The sequence below is a fragment of the Podarcis vaucheri genome (genome assembly GCF_965113315.1).
Source record: "Podarcis vaucheri genome assembly, chromosome: 2".
Lineage (NCBI taxonomy): Eukaryota > Metazoa > Chordata > Lepidosauria > Squamata > Lacertidae > Podarcis > Podarcis vaucheri.
Window position 1 is genome coordinate 47,499,799 of NC_138760.1, and position 24,609 is coordinate 47,524,407.

A 24,609-nucleotide genomic window follows, 5' to 3' on the forward strand; every position below is an offset into this window, starting at 1 on the left:
ACTTTTGGGCTCCAAAATCATGCCTAGCTTTCTCTCCCTCCCTCTCTCCCTCCTCTGCTCTGCATTTTGCTTGAACATCCAGCCAGAAGCAGAGTTCTAGACGCCTTGAAAGCTTGCTTGCTGTTTCGGGGTATTTTACCTCATAAAAGTATCGCCCTACTGCAGTTCTGGGGATTTCCTGTCCCTCTAGAAAGTTCACTCAGAAGGGAAGGCAAGTGGCAAAGCAGCAGGGGAACATGTAGGCCCCACCATTGCTCCCTTCAGCCGTGGCCTGTGTTCCGGTATTGCCAGCGAATACAGGAACTCTGTTAGGAAGTGGTTTGTTTGCTCACAGGCTGGAAGAGCCGTTTGAATCAACAGGCAGGAAATGAGGGTGTAGCCAGCGCACAGTTCGAAGCAGACGGGCGGCCTGGTGTGCCTCTCCTGGGGCCGGGATGTCTCTTTCGGAGCCGGACACAAACTCTGAGCATGACCAAGAGGTACAGTCGTTTGAAGGGGGGTGGTATCAGGATACTTCCTCCCCCCCCCCTTTTTTAATGATAACCAAACAACTGGGGAGTGTAGAAATCAGTAGGCCAGTATCAGTACGAGGGAGCAGGAATCCTAGTCTAGGTTGCGGGAGTACTGCGTGTGTTGTGAAAGTGGCTTGGGAACTGCACTGCCTTATCTACAAGTGGCTCTGCATGTTACAATGAACAACCCTGATGTTCATCTGTGTGTGCATTTGCTGCTCTGCACATCAGAGAAACGGACATGAAAGGCAAAAAAGCACAATGGGGTACAAGTAGCAGGAAGTGTTAACATTTGTGGGGCATCTGTGGGCAATGTGCCTCGGTCTGGAACACATAGACACATGTGAGAGCAGCAGAATATGTGTTTGAGGAATAAATGTTATCTTTTACGCATTGGAGAAAGGAGGGACTGTAGTACTTACAGTGGTACCTCGGGTTACAGACGCTTCAGGTTACAGACTCCGCTAACCCAGAAATAGTACCTCAGGTTAAGAACTTTGCTTCAGGATGAGAACAGAAATCGTGCTCCGGCGGCAGCAGGAGGCCCCATTAGCTAAAGTGGTGCTTCAGGTTAAGAACAGTTTCAGGTTAAGAAAGGACCTCCGGAATGAATTAAAGTTTTTAACCCAAGGTACCACTGTACTCTACTGAACAAGGTGTCTGAGACGAAGAGCAACAGATATATAATTTTGTGTGTAAAAGGGGGGGAAGGGGGCATGTAAATATTAGGGAAGACCATAACATATCTATAGGTTTGGCCGATGAGTTATCACTGCATATACTGGCTGTCATGTGCCTAACACATTTAATGCCAGGCTTCATTGAGTAGATACATGCAGCTCCTTGCAGTGCTTTGAAATGAGATTACCTACTTTGTGTCCTGCTCAGAATTCCTTATTCTCCACCTTCCCTACCCCAATATATTCACTTCAGTCCAATATTCTGGCCACATCCTTGTGCTGGATAGGACGGATAGCTTACTGGAAGCATATTGCCCCCACCTACCCCCAGCAGTTCTTCTGCCTATGTGCAGACTCCACAGGCTCTGGGCATTGTCCATAGGGTAGCAAGGGAAGCTGTTAAATGGGTGTCGTTCTGTGTTGTACTCCCCCAGGCCACTTGTTTAATTCCTTCCAGTAAGCCTGTGAGGTCTGTTTCCTTACTAGAAGACTTAGGTGGATAATATTTAACTACAATGTGCCAAGTTCCCACCTGGGCATGTATCCTGTAGCTGGGGTACCACAGCAGGGTCAGCCTCTGACTCAGACAGCCTAGATTGAAGGTAGTGCCAGAAAGAATTTGCCAGCGCATTCCAAGTTGGCACCACTCAAACTGTTGTTACTGAGAAAGTGCTTCTAATTTGGCTCAACCTCTTAGTCTCCACCCCCCACCTACAGAAGCCAAGCTTTAAATGCACACAGCTTCATTTTCTGTGCATATCCTTCACCTGTTGACTGTGTATCTATCCTTTCCCCTTCTATAATTATGCTCCCAATATTTCATAGCTAAGATTGCAGTGTTCTCGGGGCATGGACCTGCCTTCTTATGTTTATGTTACTTATTCCTGTGGAGCACCATGTGTGTTGATGACACAATAGAATAATCATAATTTGCAAAAGGCTTCACAATCCTTACCTCATTTTATTTTTTTACCCTTATGACTTATCACAAATTTATACACATTTTACAGGCACACTTGCACATGGACATGACTGAGGGTATTCAGCTCAGGACAAAAGCCCTCACTAGGACTTGATACATTTAGACTTCAACTCTAATAAGCACACATACAGTACGTCAAAGTGATGCCGTTAGGATTGGACTGGAGCTGCCTAAGGAGCTTAATGGTGCTACACAGCAAAGAAATGGATGCTCTCTTTCCTCCACTGGACAGATGGTGGAAGCCTGAAGATCCTTTTGCAGTTCCATCCAAGGAGAGGCACCATTCTGGACTGCTAAGTTTTCATTACTGTCCTGCATATTGGCGCAGTCCACTAATGGCAAGCATAGTTCTGGGAATAATTTTAAGAGCCGAAGGTTTGAGAACTGTATCTATTGTCCTTATTAGTAAAAGGAACCTACCGTCGTAAGAGAATTCAGCCTTCATAGTGCTGAAAGCAAAGGAACAGGGCAGTAATGGCCTGCTTGAACTTCCTAAAGAGCTCCACATAATCCAGCCTAGCGTTGGTTATGCAGTGGTTTGAGCAAGGTGTGTGTGAGAGGAGTCAGGGGGTTTTGTTTGGCTTTTTTCTAGTTGGGGCAGGGGGAGAAGCTGTTCGCCTGAATCTGAAATTATGGACTCTTATGTAGTTCTAAGGAGACAGCACAATCCAGAATGGGAGAGGTTGCACCCAGGACTGCTGGGTTCTTGGACCATTTATCATTCATATTTCAGTGGCAGACTGTCTATTGCTGTAATGCTTCTCTCCCTCTCTTTCATCTGCTTCCTCATTCCAGTTACGCATGGTTTCTTTTCTCTATAGTAGCATTTCCGTGAAATGTCTAGCAACATGAGAACATTTTTAGTGCTAGCTGGGTGCTGCTTTAGCTAACGTCCTGGGCTCAGTTGAGCGGAAGGGCAGTATATAAATAAAACTTTCATTAATAATATAATTATAATAAAAATAGCACTTACCTAGTGCTCACAAACATTAGCAATAATTCCTTGAGCAAAGTAGGCCGATGTTATTTATCTATATTTGCAGTTTGGTGACTAAGAGAGAGAAGGGTGACTTGCCCAAGGCTACGAAGGGGGCGGCAGGGTGGATTGACTTTAAATCGTGCCAACTTAAATAATGGATTTTAAACCACCTAGAAAGACCATTTTTAAAATATTGATTTTTTTACATTTCAAGAAGGTGAACCATTCACATGTCACTTACATACTAATAAATTTCTGCAACAATGAAACATAATGGTTTGATTCTAATTAGAACCTTTATACAGCCTAGTAGCGTAATCTGCATTTTGTTGTCATTGATCGTGTGTCCTACCTGCACAGCAAAATCATATCTGCTTAGAACCAGACCTTCTGCTTAGCTCTGTGGATGTATGCAAGGAAATTATGGGCAACATGCATGGGATTGGGCTGTAAGTGTATTTCCATTTGCACAAAATTATGTTTCCCTGTTAAAGGGAAAGTCACTGTGTATGTTGCTTCATTTACATGAACATTTGTGACTAAGTTGAGTTCTGAACAGATTGCAGAATCTAGGTAGTTGGAAGGCATAAAGTAGGAGTATAAGATTCCCCATATGGAAAATTGATAACAGATAGGCTACTTACAAGGATTTTCTGAAGTTTAAAGAGAGTTTAAAGTTTAGAGTTTAAAGTTTGAAAAGAGATGAGGTATCAGATTATACTATAGATTGGTTTCAGTACTTCCAGGTGAAAGAGTTATTTTTAAAAGGTTTTAAAAAGTTTAAAAAGTTTAAAAAACTTAAAGTTTTTAAAAGTTTAAAAAACTTAGTTTAAAAAGTTTTTAAAAGTTTAAACTTTTTTAAAGTTTTAAAAAAGTTTTTTAAAGTTTTTAAAAAAGGAATTTGGGGAAACGAATTCAGAATTCGAAAAAATTGTAATAGGAAAGGATGCGAAACTGATTTCTAAGATTTATAAACTGTTATTGGAGTGGGAAGCTAAAGGCAAAATGGTAAATGCGACAATGGTTAAATGTGCTATAGATATTGGTTATAATATAGAAATGGGGGAGCACTATGAACTTCTCTGCCTGCTACCTTATTAAGGAACATTTACAAAAGATGATGTAACGGTGGTAACTTGAAACCCAGCAAAGTGGTGAAAATGTACAGAAAAAGGTCAAATCTATGCTGGAAGTGCCACAAGGTACAGGGAACCCTGATCCATATGTGGTGGTTGTGTAAATATGCTAGAGAATACTGGGAGATTCCATTAAATAAAGGAAGATTTGAGACAAAAATTGGTGGAATAGCAGATTATGCAGCCGACAAAAGACTACCTAGAATGCCATGGAGAGATGGATGGAGAATTCTGAGGATAAGAGATAATGATGAATATTGTATGGTGTACAGTGGTGCCCCGCAAGACGAATGCCTCGCAAGACGAAAAACTCGCTAGACGAAAGGGTTTTTCGGTTTTGCGTTGCTTCGCTAGACGAATTTCCCTATGGGCTTGCTTTGCAAGACGAAAACGTCTTGCGCTTTTTTTTTTAAGCCGCTTGAAGAGGCGCAGTTGCGACGGACTGTGCTTCGCAAGACGAAAAACATCGCAAGACGAAAAGACTCGCGGAACAAATTCTTTTCGTCTTGCGAGGCACCACTGTATATATAAGTTGTATAAATGCTTTCGTAGATTTTCACGGGTACAGGAATGCAGGTTTTGGTGTCTTCGGGTGTCTTCCCGTGTAAGAGTAGGGGTGTCTGGGCGACGTTTCGACGAGGTCTCACTCGTCATCTTCAGGCTGGTGCTTTCGGCTTCTTGTTACTGGAACAGAGCAGAATCTGGTGTTTGAGTTCCTATAAATACTGTTGAGGGGTGTGGTGTATAGCCTCCAACGTTCTGGGCAGAGAGGAAGTTCCTAGATTAGTGTGCCTTTTCTTCTTTTGTTCCTTAATTACTTGAGGGATATCTTGAGTGATTTCATGAGTGATATTCTGAATACCCCTGGGTGGGTCATTAAGTGTAGATTAGTTGCTAAAGCTTTCGTGTCTTGACCTCTTGAGCTTGTGAAGAGTTTTTCTGAGAAGATGGCTGTGCTGCATTTAGTTGTGCTCTGGCTTGGCTTCGTGTATAGGGGCGAGCTGTGATTTTGTGCCTAGTGCCCGCCAGATAAATGCATATATATATATATATATATATATATATATATATATATATATATCACCCATATAGGCTCTGTGGATGATTCTAGTGATATTTAGAATAGTGCTAACCTCATTCCAGTGCCTGTAAACAACTTATTGCTATGTTTTCCCTTGCAGAGTGATCCAGGCAACTGGTCAGTGCTGGAGCAGCTGGGCCTGGACCAGAGCTCAGATTTCTCAGACACCAGTGTACAGCAGAAGCTGGATGAAGAAAAGGAGAAGATTAAGCGTGAGATTCGTAAAGAGCTGAAGATAAAGGAGGGAGCAGAAAACTTGCGCAAGGCAACCACAGACCGTAAGAACCTCTCCAATGTGGACAACTTGCTCAAGAGTTCCAACCGCAAGCTGGAGGCCCTGCACCACCAACTGCAGGATCTCAATGCACATATTGTCGTCAAAGACCCTGAAGAGCTGGGGGGTAAGTGTGTGCAATGGACCACCGGGTGGATGGATGGGAAGTCAAGGGTGAGGTGCTATGGGGGAGCCAAAAAGCAAGCAGAGATTTAGGGCAAGGATGGGTAGGAACTGATGATAGGGTGCACAAGCTTTAGGTATTGGTGGATTTAAGTCTGCCTCTGGCTTCCTGACGATTTCAGCTGGCAAGAGTTTAAAGAACTACAGAGAGGGTTGTTAAATTGTGTTGTTGAGCTTCCCTTGATCAAGACATATCAAATCTTTTAAACACCTCTCATGGTGAGCAAATCCGTGACTTTACTGGGCAATGTGTGCACTTTCCCCTAGTTTGGTGAGAGGCATTTAAAAGGAAATGGCTGGTTTAGCGAAAGCTGTCCATAGCTAAGTTAAAGAAGTCACTCATATAAAGCAGGGCTGGCGGCATCTACTTGCACTTCAGGAGAATTTTGTGACATAGAGAATAGGATAACCCATCCTGAATGCAAATTAAGAACAGATCTTCCAGTAGGCTTCTGTACTGGGAATAAGGGCATTTATTCTTAGAATTATTTCAGTACTTGGAAAAGCAATTTTAAAAAATCTTTTATAAAAATGTGGGAACTGCTTTAAAGTGTGAAAAGTGTCTCTCTTATCCCAGGGTACATTCTTCCAGAGTGTGCAGCATCTTATTTTGACTATTCTTTGAATGTTTTAAGACACTATCAAATTCTGCAAAAATGGGTTATCCCTTCAAACAGTATAGATCGAGGCATGTATTGCTGAGTCAGGAGCTGTATCCCTCTCCTTTTATTATGCAAGAATCATTATAATATGACAATTTTAATTTGTTTTGATGAAGATGACTGTTAGCCTCTTTGAGTATTTTATAGAATAGCAAGCTATAACCTGCCATTTATTATTATGTAATAATAACCATTCAGATGAGGCTTACTTCAGCTACTATTTTTGAAAACTTGCACATTGCACCTGCATTTTGTTTTGGGGAAAAGTTCAGAATATAGAAGATAAAATATAGAAGTGAGTATTAATAATTCAGTTAGCTTCATATTTGGCATTGGAGAAACACAGCTTTCCATATGTTGCTACCTGCAGTTCTTGAATGTTCATAAAACCATCGACAAAGCTGTGAAAGTGTGTATTTGTGTGTGTGTGTGTGTGTGTGTGTGAGTGAGAGAGAGAGAGAGAGAGAGAGAGAGAGAGAGAAACAAAAAGAAAGAAAGAAAGAAAGAAAGAAAGAAAGAAAGAAAGAACTCATTTCAGCTGCCAGGCATTGTTTGTTTAAAAACTGTTCCGTATAGATCCACACCCTAGCCTGTTGGCACCTTTGTATGGTAGAGGGAACTTTACACTTTGCCAATCCTGTTTGTCTGCTCCTCCCTACCTGGCTGTTCCCAGCCCCTTTTTCCTAATAAGCAGCGGCTATGCCAGTCTCCAGATGTGGACAGTCACTAACAGAGCAGAAACTTGGCAACTGGCCTGTGTGTGTGGAAGGAAGCATTGGGGAATAAGCAGCAGCAGGGAGAGGAACATCCCCAAACCCCTCTGTATGAAGCAATTGAAAAAAGGCACAGTGGAGCCCATGGAGCGCACAGGCAGAACCTTAAAATGTCAAGGCGCCACTTCCATTCCAAAATAGCTTGTTACAACGATGGGGCTGCACCTTATGGAGAGGCAGTGGCCTGTGACTTTGCAAAAAAGGAAGCGGTTGCTGTTGTACCTGACTCCACTGTCAAGCACAGGCCACAAAAATGGGGAGGAGGGGGGAGAGCCTGCATATATATATATATATATATATATATATATATATATATATATATATATATGCAGGTTTTGGTGTCTTCGGGTGTCTTCCCGTGTAAGAGTCGGGGTGTCTGTGCGACGTTTCGACGAGGTCTCACTCGTCATCTTCAGGCTGGTGCTTTCGGCTTCTTGTTACTGGAACAGAGCTCTGTTCCAGTAACAAGAAGCCGAAAGCACCAGCCTGAAGATGACGAGTGAGACCTCGTCGAAACGTCGCACAGACACCCCGACTCTTACACGGGAAGACACCCGAAGACACCAAAACCTGCATTCCTGTACCCGTGAAAATCTACGAAAGCATATATATATATATATATATATATATAAAATAACTGGGCTAGAAAGCCCTCAGGGCTTGGGTGTGGCTGTTTTCTTTTTGCTTGGAGAACCTAGGCTCAGAGCCCCCTGCAAACCAGAGGTCAGAAAGGATAAGAGTTCTGGATGGGCCACTGTCTAAGCCTGTCCTCATTCAGCCTGTGGGCTGTGACGTGGTGTTGCTGACAACACTGCAAGTGTTCTTTCTAACCAAGTGCTTTGTAAATCTAGGATTTACTCAGTGGTGTACTGGCTTAGAAGATCTGAGCTGCTCTCTCTTTCTCTAAAAAGGATTCATTCCAGTTGGCTTGCTTTACACTACATTGCACAGCAGTGAATACCAAGCAGTTCTGGCAGCCTTTCTCAAGAACAGGCCCCCAATCTTATAGTCCATTCTTTGTCTCTGGGAGAGAGAGAAAAGCGCTAAACCGGGAGTGTTGGGACCGCACCATTGCCTAATGCTAGTTCCACGTGATGTCAGCTAGGGTCCAGAATTTAAAGTGCCAAAGTCTGAATACGGCCTCTCTTAAAAGCCTTTGGCCTATGTATTCAGTGAAGAGTTGTCTGCCCTGACATGGATGTTGCGGAAAATACATATATTATTGTTTATGCATCTAATTGTACACAACTCTTTCATAGATTAAATCACACTCAAATGCACTAGACCAGACCTGTAGAAGTTTCTCTGGATCCAGGAACATACAGTGGTACCTCGGGTTACATACGCTTCAGGTTACACACTCCACTAACCCAGAAATAGTACCTCAGGTTAAGAACTTTGCTTCAGGATGAGAACAGAAATCGTGCTCCGGCGGCACGGCAGCAGCAGGAGGCCCCATTAGCTAAAGTGGTGCTTCAGGTTAAGAACAGTTTCAGGTTAAGAACGGACCTCCGGGACTAATTAAGTATTTAACCCGAGGTACCACTGTATTAGATACTGGTTAACTGAATTCAGCTGTTTTCTGCTGTCTGTCTCATTGGCAATCTGCTCTTGGATGGAAAACATAATGAGGGAATCCTCTTACTAGGCTTGACAAAGCATCCTTTGTACAACTCTTTATATTTAGTATTTAAATGACAACTTCTTTACAACAAATGGCCCTTTGGTTGAAACAAGTGAATTTGTGTTTTTATATAATTTGAATAGAATTCAGAAAGATTTCAACATGCTCATACTGATCAAAGTAACAATAAACAATGACACAATTTAAAGCAATATCTTTTTTTAAAAAAATGGATCCATAAAACAGTACTGAAGCAGCAAAAAAAGAGATATCATCTGCTGCTGCTTTAGGTTTTCATAGACACTAAAATCCTGAGTACACTAACATTTTAGCCTGGTACAGTGGTACCTCGGGTTACATATGCTTCAGGTTACATACGCTTCAGGTTACAGACTCCGCTAACCCAGAAATAGTACCTCGGGTTAAGAACTTTGCTTCAGGATGAGAACAGAAATCGTGCAGCAGCAGCACGGCAGCAGCGGGAGGCCCCATTAGCTAAAGTGTGGTGTAGAGTGTGAAGCCAGTGTGGTGTAGTGGTTAAGAGTGGTAGATTCGTAATCTGGGGAACCGGGTTTGCATCCCCACTCCTCCACATGCAGCTGCTGGGTGACCTTGGGCTAGTCACACTTCTCTGAAGTCTCTCATCCTCACTCACCTCACAGAGTGTTTGTTGTGGGGGAGGAAGGGAAAGGAGAATGTAAGCCGCTTTGAGACTCCTTTGGGTAGTGATAAAGCGGGATATCAAATCCAAACTCTTCTTCTTCTAAAGTGATGCTTCAGGTTAAGAACAGTTTCAGGTTAAGAATGGACCTCTGGGATGAATTAAGTACGTAACCAGAGGTACCGCTGTACTTAAAAACTCACCAAACTGAGCACAAAGCAAGTATCTCTGGGGGGGGGGGTGTATTCCAGAGTTGAGAGACCACCTCTAAGAAAACCTTTCCCTCCTTGAGGTAACCTGGACCTCATGATTTTAATGGTTAAGAAGCAGTGCTTTGAATTCTGCCCAGAAAGGGGCAGCAAGTAGGTACAGCAGCCTGAAGATGGACGAGATACCTTCCCCAAACAAGTAGACTGGGTGATACATCTTATTCTGTGCTGAGGTCCAGAAACCTCTAAAGCAGAACGCAATCTAAATGTGTTCATTGGCTTGATTCAATCTTGTCCCCAGTGCCTCCTGGGGGGGTTACGGATTCCAAGATGCCAATGAGCCGGGATGGGTGTAAAGATGTGTATGCATCCCATTGCATGCTCTTGATGGTCCCTGCTACGTGATGCCAGTTCCCTACCTGCTAGCTCATGCATTTGGATGGTTCCCCTGAAAATGGTGGTCTGGGATTTGTGCCCTTGTGGCATTAACCACTTTACTGTCTTCCCAGATGCCCCACAATCTCCAGGCAGCCTGAGCCGATCAACAGCTACCAAGAACCGCATTGCTGGCCTGGAGAAGCAGCTCAATATTGAGCTGAAGGTGAAGCAGGGAGCAGAGAACATGATACAGATGTATGCCAACGGTGCTGCCAAGGTATGTGGATGTCACTGGCTGGCTGCCTCCTCTCCTGCCCTGAGCTTAGCTAGTCCCTGCATGCTCAGCCGCTAAAATGCAAATATACCAGCAAAGCTGCCAGGGGCAGAGCTATACCATTGGTCAACCTAGCTCAATGTTGTCCTCTCTGGCAGGCAGCAGGTTCTCTCCAAATTCTTTGGCAGAAAGCCTTTGCCATACCTGCTACGCAAGGTGCTTTGATCTATGCAAGTATGCTAGCCTTCTCGCCTCTAGCTGCCTCTTGCTTCCAGCAAAGCCGGAATGGCAGGCTGGTTGCATGTATAGCTGCAAAAGAGGGAAAGTTCCTAGATAATAACATCAGCAGGTAATTCCTGCTGGTCCAAGTACATATTTCCTATTAGACCATTAGTAAACCTTTCTGAGTAAACTCTTCTGCTATGGCTGTATGTCTTACCGTTAGCTGCAAAAAACATCTAAATATAGTTGCTCTGTTAAGCAGTGCTGCATACGGTTGCACCAGGAAAATTTTGGTCCAGATATCACATGCAGTTACACATTTTCATACGATCTCGTCCTTGGGACCAAGATGGCAACAGTTGACTGAACTGATATGAAAATAACATTTTTGTGCATCTGAACTTTTGAGGGAGGCAGGCGCTTCTGTGGATGATTTTGGCGTCTTTGTTATCAGGGTCTCAGGATTGAAAAGAAAAGGAAAAAGTTGGGTGGGATTCAATGTAGTGCAAAGGCAAACATTCTGTCAGCACAAGAGTTTCTTCTTGCTGAACAGAATGTCCCCGTCCCCCATGCAATTCAAAACTATTCTAAGGATTCCCCCAACCCTCTGGAGAAGATCTGGGGATAGGGTGAAGCGCACTTGGAGGAAGGAAATGAAGGACAATCCAGTTGCTCAGGTGGACATTCCGCTTGCGCAGTTATTTATTAAAATACCACTTTCAAAATTGCTGCGATTGAGTTTTCTGGTTTTAAATATTCACATTGGAAACCACTTTTGTTGAGGAAGCAGACTGGTTACTTAAAGGGATTTTGTAGCTACTTCTGTTTTGAGGCTTACCCCGTAGACTGGATGCCTAGGATGTGGTTCAGTATGCAGAAGAATAGAACATGATACCTCTAGGTTTAGGAAGCATGGGTGTGGGGGGGGGGTTCTTCTGTTATGGCTAGGGACTGATGCGCTGAGAGCCAGATGGGTAGGCTTTGCCCTTGGATTGGGATGCATTCTAATGACTAATTCTCTCCTGCCGTCCCTGCTAATCCCACCCCCACCTGGCCTGCCCTCTAGGATCGGAAGCTGCTGCAGACAGCCCAGCAGATGCTACAGGACAGCAAGACCAAGATCAATATAATCCGCATGCAGATCCGCAAGGCTATGCAGGCTGACGAGGTGCAGCTGAATATGGAAGATGGGCAAGGTGAAGGGGAGGATAAAAAAGAAGGTCCCTGTGGCTGGCAGGCTGCTCTGCAAAAGCCAACGTCCCTTTCTCCCACTTTTTAACCTTTAAAGAGCCCTTCAAGAGTTGGAGAATGTCAGGAGCTCATCCTACACTCGAGTAGGACCCTGGCAGAGACACATGCCTGACTAGCATGTTCCCTTCCTCCTGGTCAATCGTTCGGGAGCTTCAAAAGCTTTCTTCAGCCCAAGCATCACAGCGACTGATGCCAACCGACACCAGCACACTTAGGGATCCGCAGAGTCTTTGCAGCTTGCATAACAGACCTCAGCAACTCAGCATTTTGGCTAATCTACTTTATTTACATATAAACACACACGGAGCACTGCAACATAGCTCCCTCACTCTCTAGCATCAGACAGCAAAGAGAAAAAGAACAAAAGACAATAGTCCCACCTCATGGAACACAGTAACACAAACACCCTGTCTCCGTCACTTCCCACTCTGTGGAGTCAAAACATACACCGTCATGTGATAGACAAGAATCCTATGACTGCAGTCACGGAGCAGGACTTCTAACAGAGAATGCTCCCTGGAGCAGTTTGAATAACCTCCACCAGGTGCTGGAAACCCGCCCCCCCCCATTTCCTTGTGCCTGGGATGCATGTGTTCTGGGTTCCCTCCACAATTAATCCTGCCATCTGATGCAGATAGCAGATGCCTGACGCCCATCCTGTTACTTGCAGGTAACACTGACCTGAGCACCATCGAGTTGAGGATCGAAGAGCTGCGGCACCACTTCCGGGTGGAGCACGCTGTTTCTGAGGGGGCCAAGAATGTGCTGCGCCTTCTGGGCTCCACCAAGGTTCAGGACCGCCATGCCATCTCCGAGGTAATGGGCGCTTCACTCAGCTGGGGAGGAGGCGGGTCTCATAAGGTCCGATTATATACACTCACACTTACGTACACATAATTACAAATGGTTTGGGAATTGTTAACGGGTCCTTTCCCTAGGACTACTATAGTCCTAGGGTTAAAATAGGGTTGAAATCAGCTGAACTCCTCTCCCCGTTCCCCCCACCCTGGCTTAGGTTTCCTCTTGCAGCATTCACTATTAATGAAGCTGTCTTGGGGAAACAAGCAGACCATCTGTTTGTCACAGAGGTGGTGGCAGGTATCATAATTTGCAGAGTCTCCATAAGCAGAGTCTGGCAGGAATCTGAGATAAGTTAAAAGGTCTGGGACGTTCACTTGTCCTTCTTGACTGTTCTACGGTTCCCTAGCCTGTGACCTGTTGCATCCAGTTCTACTCGCTGCTGAAATTAGGAGTGGGTGGGTTATTGTAGTTGAGTTGCCCAGCTGCAAGCTCTGCTACTGAGATGTGACTTGGGATGTTTGTGAATTAATGAGTACTGTGCCTCCGTGTCATCGTTCATATCCCAAGAAGGCTGTGGTATTAGTACAAGGTTGGGAAATGGGGTGGTGGATGGAACGCCCATCATTGCCATGTGCAGGATGTAGCCATATTTTTCCCTGGCCGTTTTAGGCACAGACTAAGCTGAATGAGTCAAGCCAGAAGCTGGACCTTTTGCGGCACTCCCTGGAGCAGCGTCTAGCTGAGCTGCCTCAAGATCACCCAAAGGGCTGCCTCATCAAGGAAGAGCTCATCCTGGCATCCTCCCCGGCCTTCAGTGCCCGTAATACCACTTCCTACCAGCACAACCAATACAACACTCTCTCAAAGCCATCTCCACTCACAGGTAACTATGGACTTAGCTTTGTTTGGGGTGCCTTCAAAGCCCTCCCAGCTCACCATTGCTATTTTTTGGTGGGGTTTCCAGCACTGTCCACTCCCTAAATGCCCCAGGGCTGCCCATAGCTAGCACCTCTCTAATTTGCTCAAGACTCCTTCCTCGCCTCACTCTCTCCTTTCCCATACCTTAGTAGTGGGAGAGCCCTTGCTCTCTCAAATCCTTAAGAAGGCTCCAGGGAGTTACGGCTGTTCTTCGAGTGCTCCTGGAGCAGGGCCTGCTGGACCTTCCCCTTTGAGCTGTTCTCTCTCTTGTTGATAGGGATGCTGGAAGTGCAGTTGTTGGGCTGCAGCGAGCTGTTGGAATATGTCCCAGGACGCACCCGTGGCTCCACCGTCTCCCTGCCGTGCAACAGCCCTGGTGAAGCGCGGCCATCTTTCATGAGCCGCAGCGGGCGAGGCCTGTACAGCCGAAGCGGCAGCGTAAGCGGCAGGACCACCATCAAATCAGAAGATAATAGCAGTGAGTAATGGGGGGGGGGGTTGGCAGGCTCTAAACTGGGCAAAGGGTCAACTGAAAGAAGGGAGACCTTCTAGCACAACTAGTCCTACATGGGCCTCTGTGGACCCTGTCTTTCTCTCAGCGGTTCAGACAACATCAGGTGGAATCCTTCTACTCTGTTTTTTCTCATTGATCTCTAATTTAAGAGATTTTTTTTTTAACAAAATTGTCCAGTACACCTTAGAGACCAACTAAGTTTGTTCTTCATATAAGCTTTTGTGTGCATGCACACTTCTTCAGATACACTCATAAGAGATTTTTTTTTTTTGCTCTGCTATCATCTGCTGAAGAATGTCAACAGTAAGTTGGGTATCTGAAGACGCATTTCTTTTCTCTGCTGTCCTTTTCCTGGTACCTGACATGCTGAGTGTTGGGACACACACCCTGTTTCCTGCTTCACTTTTTAAGAGTTAACACTTCTGAACTTGTTCCCCTTTCTTACTTGCTGTCCGTCGCTTTTCCAGCTTATCGGTACTCTTCCTCTTGCAGATGAGGTGAGTGCTGTGCTGAAGCTGGATAATGTAGTTGTCGGCCAGACGGCCTGGAAACCCAGCGGCCTACAAGCCTGGAACCAGACTTTCGCAGTGGAGCTGGAGAGGGTATGTGGAAAGCTGCATCCTTCCATGATGTTCCTGGTTGGGTCACAGGGGGTCACCAGTTTTATAATGGAAGAAAGACCCCTGCGTTTGCTATCCTTTTGGGAAAGGAATGGAAGCTGGCAATCACATTCATACCCACTTAACTTGCTGTTGGCCCCCTCTTCTCCAATAACACTCCCAATGTCAAATTATAACTTTGTGGAGGAATGAGAGAGTTTATCAGGACTCATACACTGATATAAAAGATGAATTTTGTGCATCTCAAGGACATAGCAAGGGTCAGTAAGATTCTTTGCTCTTTGTACTCATCAAGCAGTAGACTGGTCAGCTATAGCTCTGGCACCTTTTGTGTCGTATTGCTAAACTGTGCTTCATACAGAGAAAGGTGGTGAAGGTGTGTTGTCCCCCAGTGTCAGTTTTGATTGAGCAGTTGTGGGTACAATGTAGAGTCCAAGCCAATAAGCTGTTGCCTTTTAAAAATAAATAAATGGATTATTTCTCTTCCTCTCAGGCACGAGAGCTCGAGATTGGTGTGTACTGGCGTGACTACCGCAGTCTCTGTGCCCTGAAATACCTGAAGCTGGAGGATTTCCTTGACAACCAGCGCCATGAAATCCACCTGGAGTTGGAGCCACAGGGCATTCTCTTGGCAGAGGTAATAAAAAAGAGCCAAACTGGGCAGAACTGGGATCTGAACATCTAGAGATCCAGCTAGTCAGATTTCTTAGCAGAATACTCTTAGATAAGATGGGAAATGCCAAAACACAAGAGTTATCTGATAATAGCAGAAGAAATACAACCCCATTTTCGCTATCATTTTTGTTAATATTAAGAAAGTCCTCAAAATAATTCCTATTATTATTCCTCCCATAGAGTCTAAGCACTTGCCCAGTGTACTGTTAACATGCAGCCCTTTGTAAAAGTGGAAGTTTCCTATAAGCAGCAATACATTCTCCCTATATTGGCAGAAATGACCCATGCTTTGTTAATCTCATATCTTCCGGAATATTTTTCTCAAGTGAACATGGGTGTCACTGTTTCACGTTGCTGGATTACAACCAGCACAAGCGTTGCACTGAATTTTTAAAATTGCCTACATAATTCCAAAGCAGACACTTTAAGTTGCCTGTGGGTTTTAATGTTGGCCCCCCCCCCATCTATAAAGTGCTTTGATATGATCATTAGGAAAATGCAGTTTACCTACAACGAAAGCACCACTTTGAGAAAATACATTTAGCATGTGTACGGTTACTGTGAACATGCACAAAGAAATCCACCTGGAAAGGCTTTGTTCTTTTTCTGAAGCATTGCATTCATTTGGATGCTAAAATATGGAATATTCGTTACAGGGACAATCAACAGACTGCTGCCTCTTTCAGTGCCAATTCAATTCCTGTGGGATAGTTTCCTCCCACAAAGATTTCATGTTGAGAAAAAGAAGTCAAAACACCTCCAGCTTCTGTTTTGTCTCATTTTGACAGGATGAAAGAATGATCTCCAAACCATTTATTCCAGCCTGGAAACAGTGTGGGTGAACCTTGAATTAGCATGGGGTTAGCGAGGAGATAGATGGTGCCTCTCTATAGGTTTTCGGTGCACTGCCAAAACCATTTTTATTTCAGTGAGCTGTCAGTGTGGTTTAATGCTTTTAGCTCTTTGCTTTTAAACTTGTTTTGACCTGCTCTTATTTATATGGTGCTGTTCTTCATAATCATCAGATTGTCTCCATTGTATTTGTTTTGATATGTTATTAGTAACTTTGCGAGCCACTTTGAATTTATTTGTAAAGAAAATCAGGGTAGAAATTTCTAAATACAGTGGTACCTTGGGTTAAGTACTTAATTCATTCTGGAGGTCCGTTCTTAACCTGAAACTGTTCTTAACCTGAAGCACCACTTTAGCTAATGGGGCCTCCTGCTGCTGCTGTGCCGCCGAAGCACAATTTCTGTTCTCATCCTGAAGCAAAGTTCTTAACCCGAGGTACCACTGTAAAACGAATGTTGTAGAGATCTAAGACCTTACACTCTTACACTGGTACTTATGGAGCTCTGATTTTTCTGACAGTGCTTGGCTGTCCCTGTTTTCATCCTCAAGACAGGGCTGGGCAGTGGGGAAAGATTCAAGTTTCTCTATCCAACATTGTGATGGGAAAGAAGCTGAGGCTGGTGAAGAGACTCTTGGGCTGGGGTATAGTTTAGATCAGAGCTTTCCAAACTGTGTATCGCAACATGTTAATATTTTGGCTGCAGTCTGTCGGTGTGTCACATGAATGCTCCCCAAGCCCCTCCTGGGGCTGGAAATGGGTTTGTTTAACCTTTGGTTTGCTAGTAAAACTGAATTACTGTGTCATGAAATGATGCATGTCTAAAGAGTGCATCACTGACATGGAAAGTTTGGAAAGCTCTGGTTTAGATGGTTTTGTGTTATTGATAATAATTTTTCATATGTTTTTAGATCTTACTATGATTTATGTGGAAATGGTTCGGTTTGGTTGTGTTCTTTCTGATGAGTTTTATTTATTGCTCAGGACTACTTTTGTTATGTTTGTAATTCTGCAAATGCTTTCATGTTGTAAGCCACTTTGAGCATGATTTTTACTATGTAAAGGTGGCCTACAAATAAAATGATGATGGTGGTGATGATTTGCACGGATCACCTGATGGGAGTGTGCACGCCTCTGTCCGCCTGCATGAATTGTGGTGTACATGTGTGTGTTCAGGAGTGTGGGAAGGCCACACCCAGCGCTGGCCTAGCAGCCCCTGGAGTGGTTGCCCTGGGGCTGAGAAAGGCTAAGCCCCTCCCTCCTGCTCCAAGGTGGAGACGTCTTCTATCCCATTCTATGTGGGTGTGCTTTATAACCTACCCTAACGGCCTCAGCCTTGAGGCTCTTTTTGCAGTAGTGTTCATAGCAGAAATTATCGCCCAGTGTGCAAACTCACCCTTGACTAGCTTATGTCATTTTCCCCTGCTGCAGGTTACCTTTTTCAACCCTGTCATCGAGCGCATACCCAAGCTCCAGCGGCAAAAGAAGATCTTCTCCAAGCAGCAAGGTAAGGGCTGGGTGAAAACGCCTGAAGGGCAGGCAGCATCTTCGCCACCCTAGCCTTGCCTGGTTTTCTTAGGCGCTTTCTTAACACACATTGTAGAAGGATTGATTGAATCACGCATCCTTAGCTTAGCTCACAGGTAGCCATTGTTGTGTCCTCCAGGTGAATGATGGGAGTTGTAGTCCAGCAGCACATTGGGTAACCCTGGGTTAGTTTGGGAGAAGAAAGCAAGCTGTGTTGCTGACTATGTACAGTGGTATCCACCTAAGGAATCCTATCGGTGCAAGCCTTGTGTGAGGGCTTCCACAATGTGGCCTTCCTCTCCTCTCCTCCCCTGGCACCCCCTGAAATTGACTTCTGGGGTTTCTCTTCTCTCCCCCCCCAAAAAACAGTGCATGGGGGAAGGAGGAGAGGGAGATCATTCTGACTGGCAATCTGCAGTGTTTGCACTGGCAGGATGTGCACCATAGTGCAACATTCCAAATGGCTAGAACCTGGGGCCACCCAGAGAATCTGATTGATTCAGAAGAGAACAGATTTCTTCATTACACATCGTTAACCTGTGGGTGCACTTCCATAGGATATGGTGGTCGCTTTGAAAGGGAATTAGCCTTGTCCTCAGTTTGTTTGACAGTCAGCTGCTACTAGGTAAGGGACTCCTGACCATTAGGTCCAGTCATGGCTGACTCTGGGGTTGCGGCGCTCATCTCGCTTTATTGGCCAAGGGAGCTGGCGTACAGCTTCTGGGTCATGTGGCCAGCATGACTAAGCCGCTTCTGGTGAACCAGAGCAGCGCACGGAAACGCCGTTTACCTTCCCGCCGGAGCAGTACCTATTTATCTACTTGCACTTTGATGTGCTTTCGAACTGCTAGATTGGCAGGAGCAGGGACCGAACAATGGGAGCTCACCCCGTCACGAGGATTCAAACCATCGACCTTCTGATTGGCAAGTCCTAGGCTCTGTGGTTTAACCTACAGCACCACCCATGTCCCCAGCTGCTACTAGATGCTGCCCCCAGGTTCAGAGCAGAGCCAGAATACCAATTGTGAAAACATCAGTGGAAGAAGGCGATTGTCCTCATGTGCTACTTGTGGGCTTCCCTGGGGTTGTCTGGTTGGGCCCTGTTGGAAACAGAAGGCTTGCTTTGATCCAGCAGCACTCTCAGGGTTTATGGCAGCTTGTGGTCTGACATTTCTCCCCCAGGGAAAGCTTTCTTGCGCGCCCGCCAGATGAACATTGACATTGCCACTTGGGTGCGACTCCTGCGGCGCATCATCCCCACAGCCAACACCACAGGCACTTACAGCCCTTCGACGCAGATGACCCCAACATCTGGCTCCGAAAGCAGGCACAGCCTCAACTCTGGGTAGGTGCCCATTGGACTGGGTGGGTAAACAGCCTGTGCAATAGGGAAACACAAGTTCTTTTATATTGTAGCTCCCTTTTTTTCTTTTGTTGCTAGGGTCAAGGCAGGCATAGGCAAACTCCAGCACATCAGATGTTTTGGAACTACAATTCCCATCATCCCTAGCTAACAAGACCAGTGGCCAGGGATGATGGAAATTGTAGTCTCAAAACATCTGGAGGGCCGGAATTTACCTATTCCTGGGTTAAGGAAAGAAGGGAATTTGAGGGGAATGATACGTTTGAAGGGGCAATGTTGAGGTACCCTATTCTTGGTTGGGCACTAGGGTACCACCAGGCGGCTGTTGTCTAGCATTATAAGAATATCTTGATTGCACTTGTTCTCATTTGCGGCTGTGCCATAGCCATGCAGGTTTCTAGACCCCTTGACAAATCCCTTCCAGGGCCCAGTTCACAAAGCAGTCAGAGCTCCCCCCACCCCCAATAAGCACTTGTCTTTCTCCAAGACACAGAGATGTTCTCCTGCAGGTCTAGCTCTTGCCTAGGCTACCTAAAGTGCTGTCAGTGTGATGCTGAGGCCTGGAGGCAGTGATCTGGGTGCTGCTTGCCTCCGTTTCTTACTCAACTGTAACCCCAACCCCATGATGTTATTGCCTAGGATTCTCCAGAGTGGCATTTTCTCCTTTTCTCCAGGGACATTGCCATTGAGAAGCTGAGCTTGGATGGGGACAGAATTCAAATCGAGCAGGTGGGCCAGGATGACAGTGAGCTTCCCGGGAAGGTCTTGTTGGTAAGTGTCTGTGTTCTTCCCCTTCTTTCATCTGTCTGCCCGGAAGTTGCTCCCTTGTCTGCTCCTCTGTCATGAACAGCAGTGAGTTGCCTTAATCTGCCATTTGCAGATGCCTCTAATTTGTTTGTGTGCTTGTCTCTTCAGACCTCACAAGTTGGGGAGGAGATTCCCTTCCAGGTGGAGCTGGGCCCCGGAGGGGAGGCAAGAGGATCTGATGGTACTTTTCACAGGTAGGGGACAATCATTATTCCCCCTCCCACTCCACATGCACCCCCTATATGCAGATCCTTGCTCACCTTCTATGTCATATGCACACTACAGTTGCACCCCACCTCCTTTCCGTGTTCTAACCCTGCCTCCTAAAGTGGCTAACTTCAGTCTATACTGCAATGAAAGCTTAGTTGTGGCTCATCCCTTGCACGGGTTCCAACATTTCTTGACCTCTTATTTCCAGCAGTTACTTCCGTTTGGGAGATAGCAAACATAATATATTGTTGTCTGGGGCGCTTGCCTGGAATGTGCACATGTAGATTTCACAAACCACAGAAGTTTTAAGTGTAACACCATTGAGAACATATGTCCTGCTTCCCTACAACCTTTCACAGTGCCCAAACTGTGGTGTTCCCTGTTGCAGAAACAGGGGGTTCTCACATGAGCTGACATTCATAGGTCCAAGTGTGGAGAAGCTCATAGTATATGGGGGGGGGGGGAGGAGAGAGGTGTGGGGACAGCTCTCTCCAACTTGTTCTTTTTATCTGACAGCAGCCACCTGAGAAAAATGCCTCTCGCATTGGATGACTTCCGATTTGTCGCTGTGCTGGGGCGTGGCCATTTTGGCAAAGTGAGTATTCTAGTAATTCCTCCTCAATACTTCTAGGTATCTTACATTCCTCCAAGAGGTGCATCTGCTTCCCCCCATCCTGACAGGCATAAGGCCATCTGCTAGTGGGTGACTAGGGTCTGGAACCCTGGCTCCTCACTTCTTCTGCTTGAACCTCCCCCGATGTCCTAGTTCGCCTCTTCAGTATCACAGAAATGTTAGGTGCTAGTTTAGTCACTGATCTATGCTGCCTTTCTTGTGTTCGCCTTGGGCATAGGTGCTGCTGTCTGAATTGCACCGCACAGGGGAGCTATTTGCTATTAAAGCCTTGAAGAAGGGTGATATCGTTGCAAGGGATGAGGTGGAGAGGTGAGTCTCTTCCAGCAGCCAAGGAAAGGCATGGTGCCAGGGGGGCTGGAGAGCTATGCTTTTGGTGTCATAATAGTGCTAGTTTGGGATAAGACCTGAGTCTGCATCCCCATACTAGGCTCTGTTCCTGTTCCCTTGGCAGAAACATTATGTGTGTATGCAAGAGAAATGGTATTTGTAGGCAGCAGCTGAAAAAGCATGTTACTTCTCATGAGGAGCCATGGGCTTATGCAACTCCCAAGGTCCCACAAAGGGGAGGAGGGAGCAGTTCTAGCCAGTTAAATGCCATTACTCCAAAGGTGCTGTAACCTCCCATGCTGCAGCTGTCCCTTTGCGCACTCCCGTGGGAATGCTTTATTCCAGCCAGCTACACATGTGCCTCCAGTAGCATCAAGGCTCCCCACACCCCAATATACATAAGGGGAAAATGCATGTATGCATTGAATTGTGTGGGAGTGGGAGCTGGGAGGGAGGCTGTTCCGATGTGGTAGATCTCTGCCTTCAGAGCTCTGTGTCTTCTCAGTGAGACAGCCATGCATGCATGTGAATGCACACACACACACACGCAGCGAAGTGGGCATGCACAAATTGCAACTGTGAAGGCAACAGCCTGTTTTTAGAGTGCCAGGCAATGTGTGGTTGTCGCCCATCCTGACATGGTTTCCCCCCCCCCTTCCCTACTAGCCTGATGTGCGAGAAGAGGATCTTTGAGATCGTGACCCATGCGCGACACCCCTTCCTAGTGAACCTCTTCGCCTGCTTCCAGACACCCCAGCACGTCTGTTTTGTCATGGAGTACACAGCAGGCGGAGACCTCATGATGCACATCCACACGGATGTATTCACAGAGCCACGTGCCACGTGAGTTATGGGTCAGGGAGAGGGAGCCACAGGGCATGCAATGGAAAGGGGCTAGAGGCGTCCTGAAAGCATCTTGCCCATTGCTGTTTTGGGGTCACTTGCTCTCTTGCCAGCACACTGAGAGCCGATTAGGCAGGGATGCAGTGGGTGGCGAGTCCGGCTTTCCAGCCCTTTTTACTTTGCCTGTTACTGCACACTTCTCTTCTTGAAGCCTTCATGCAGTTCGTTAGTCATTGCTAACTAACCAGAGAAGGGCTGGTCATGGTCTCTCCCTCTCTTGCCCTCTGTAGGTTTTATGCTGCTTGCGTTGTGCTGGGGCTGCAGTTTCTTCACGACCACAAAATTGTATACAGGTAGGTAACGCCATGTGGGCCGCCATCCTGGTAAATTCATCCCCTCCCAGAGTCTCTTCTACACTCTTCCGTGTTGTCTTTTTGCTCTGTGCTTCTTGATATGTGTTATAGCATAGGAGGGTGTTGTTCATCTGCCTATGCACCGTGGGATAATCGTGGTGTCTCCTGCCAAACAAAGAGCTGTGGAATACGATACAGGATTCCTGTGTTACAGTGCAAGTTCAGTTAACCCTGTAGCTCCCTTCGGTGAGGTTGGCTGATAGTTTCTGCAGAATGCAGTGGTTCTCTCTGCCTAAAATTATCTTGCCCTGCAGGGATCTGAAGCTGGATAACTTACTGCTGGACACAGAGGGTTTTGTGAAGATTGCAGACTTCGGCCTCTGCAAAGAAGGTGATTGTCTGGGGTGAGATGGATACCTCCACGGTAGGCATAGGATCCTCTAAAATGGGGGTAGTGAACCCACAGCCTGCAGGCTGTAAGATATTTTAATGGCCACAGAGACCGTTCTCCACCCCCCGCCGACATTTGACATTTTCAGGATTTTCCAGAATTTGTTAAAGCACTTTTTTCCAGAATTTTGCAGATTTACCTTGTAGCCTTGCTTGGATGCATAGTTATTGCACTTAATTATTTCTTAAGTCTTTGCAGTCCTTAAGCATCACTAAAACTCCTTAGACAGAGTGATTCTGCAGCTCTCAGTAACTTTTGTCCCAGGCACTTCCTGTAGCTTCACGCTGACACCTAATGAAGAGATATAATCTCTGCTATCGATCTTGAGAGCAGCCAAAGCTTGAAGCTGCAGAATGCATATCTTTTCATTGGTGCCAAGCTGCAGGAAGTGCAGTAGCACTTCTTCCCTTGCCCCTGCATTTATTCCTCTTTTTATAGTATACTGGGGGGAGGGGGAGAGAGAGAGAGATACATTTGGATCTGCCAGCCTGTCCCCCCTTCAACTGAGTGTGTGCGTGCCTGCATTGTTTTGTGTGTGTGTGTGCCCCCCAACTGTGTGTGTGTGCAGGCTGCTTTTCATCTTCTCTCCACACCTCCGATACTGTATGCACTATGTGCTCCACGGGTGTGCACATGTGTCTGAATGTGAATGTATGTGCATGCTGGCTTGCAGCCCTAGGCCCTCAACCTGAAAAATGTTGACCGCTGCTGCTCTAAATCAAAATGCAAACAAAGTACAGTCTTGTAGAAATGATTCCAGACTAAAACAACTGCCCAGGGAGGCACTAAACTAATCTACAATGATCCCAAAAAAACCTGGATGGTGGGGAGCATGCAGAGGGGAGCAATGGACTGTTTTGCTTAAGCTTTCTTAGCCCAGTTCTCCACTGTAATGTGAAATCCTCCAAATCCTGAAGGAGAATGTGCTTCATCTATCCCTTATTTCAAAAGTCCCCCTCATATGTTTCCAGATGTTTGTCCCTCCCTGGCAGGCACTTTGCAGAGGGCTTTTGGTGAGGGAACATGTTAATGACCACTTTCTTTTGCTCTACCAGGGATGGGCTATGCTGACCGCACCAGCACCTTCTGTGGGACTCCAGAGTTCTTGGCTCCTGAGGTGTTGACAGACACATCATACACAAGAGCCGTCGACTGGTGGGGCTTGGGGGTCCTTATCTACGAGATGCTTGTAGGGGAGGTGAGTCCCACCTGTTGGACTGAGGAAAAGAGTGAGTTGAGTGCAAGAGACCAGGATTTTATTATTGGCAATCAAGCACAGGAGTGTGTGTGTGTGTGTGTGTGTGTGTGTGTGTGTAGGTTTTGGGGCAGAGGGGTTGCACAGAGAGAGAGAGAGAGAGCGTGCAGAAGAACTTGGATGTTTTGGGTGACATACGACCATTGGCCCATCTTGCTCACTAATTGCCATGGTTCCCTGGGAGTCTCTCCAAGTCCCACCTGGCTAGGTCAGGCATTTAAACCATTGCAAGCAAGATATTCTCCCACTGAACTGCAGCCGTTCCCAAGGAGGGATATTAAAGAGGCCTCGTTCTCCACAAGAGCCTAGGAAGAGCATGGTTGGAAGTTCTGTGGGCTAGCACTGACTTGAGAAGAGTTTCCTATACAAGGCCATGTGAGCCACCTAGGTGTTTTATTCTCACTGGGGCATGGGTGGTGGTCCAGCACAGATGAAAGCGAGGGTGTCCTGGAGTTCATCCTAAGGGATGCCCAGAGGAATGACGCCCTTCATCTACTGATCCTGCCTCGATTGACTTTGTAGTCCCCATTCCCTGGAGACGACGAAGAGGAAGTATTTGACAGCATCGTCAATGACGAGG

At 46.0% G+C, this 24,609-nt stretch overlaps 1 protein-coding gene across 1 annotated transcript in view; it reads left to right on the plus strand.

Moving 5' to 3' along the window:
- The first annotated feature begins 261 nt into the window (after positions 1-261).
- The window catches only part of PKN1 (protein kinase N1), a 30,048-nt gene continuing 5,700 nt past the window's right edge, over positions 262-24,609 (plus strand). Inside the window, exons 1-20 of the mRNA XM_082214317.1 lie at positions 262-479; positions 5,471-5,771; positions 10,266-10,411; positions 11,697-11,826; positions 12,552-12,697; positions 13,352-13,565; positions 13,878-14,078; positions 14,607-14,716; positions 15,228-15,371; positions 17,691-17,766; positions 18,969-19,131; positions 19,824-19,920; positions 20,065-20,150; positions 20,683-20,761; positions 21,018-21,109; positions 21,794-21,970; positions 22,261-22,323; positions 22,638-22,714; positions 23,830-23,972; positions 24,552-24,609. Coding sequence (XP_082070443.1) covers positions 435-479; positions 5,471-5,771; positions 10,266-10,411; positions 11,697-11,826; positions 12,552-12,697; positions 13,352-13,565; positions 13,878-14,078; positions 14,607-14,716; positions 15,228-15,371; positions 17,691-17,766; positions 18,969-19,131; positions 19,824-19,920; positions 20,065-20,150; positions 20,683-20,761; positions 21,018-21,109; positions 21,794-21,970; positions 22,261-22,323; positions 22,638-22,714; positions 23,830-23,972; positions 24,552-24,609 — 2,548 coding nt within the window. The 5' untranslated portion in view covers positions 262-434. The remainder of the gene's footprint in view (positions 480-5,470; positions 5,772-10,265; positions 10,412-11,696; positions 11,827-12,551; positions 12,698-13,351; positions 13,566-13,877; positions 14,079-14,606; positions 14,717-15,227; positions 15,372-17,690; positions 17,767-18,968; positions 19,132-19,823; positions 19,921-20,064; positions 20,151-20,682; positions 20,762-21,017; positions 21,110-21,793; positions 21,971-22,260; positions 22,324-22,637; positions 22,715-23,829; positions 23,973-24,551) is intronic.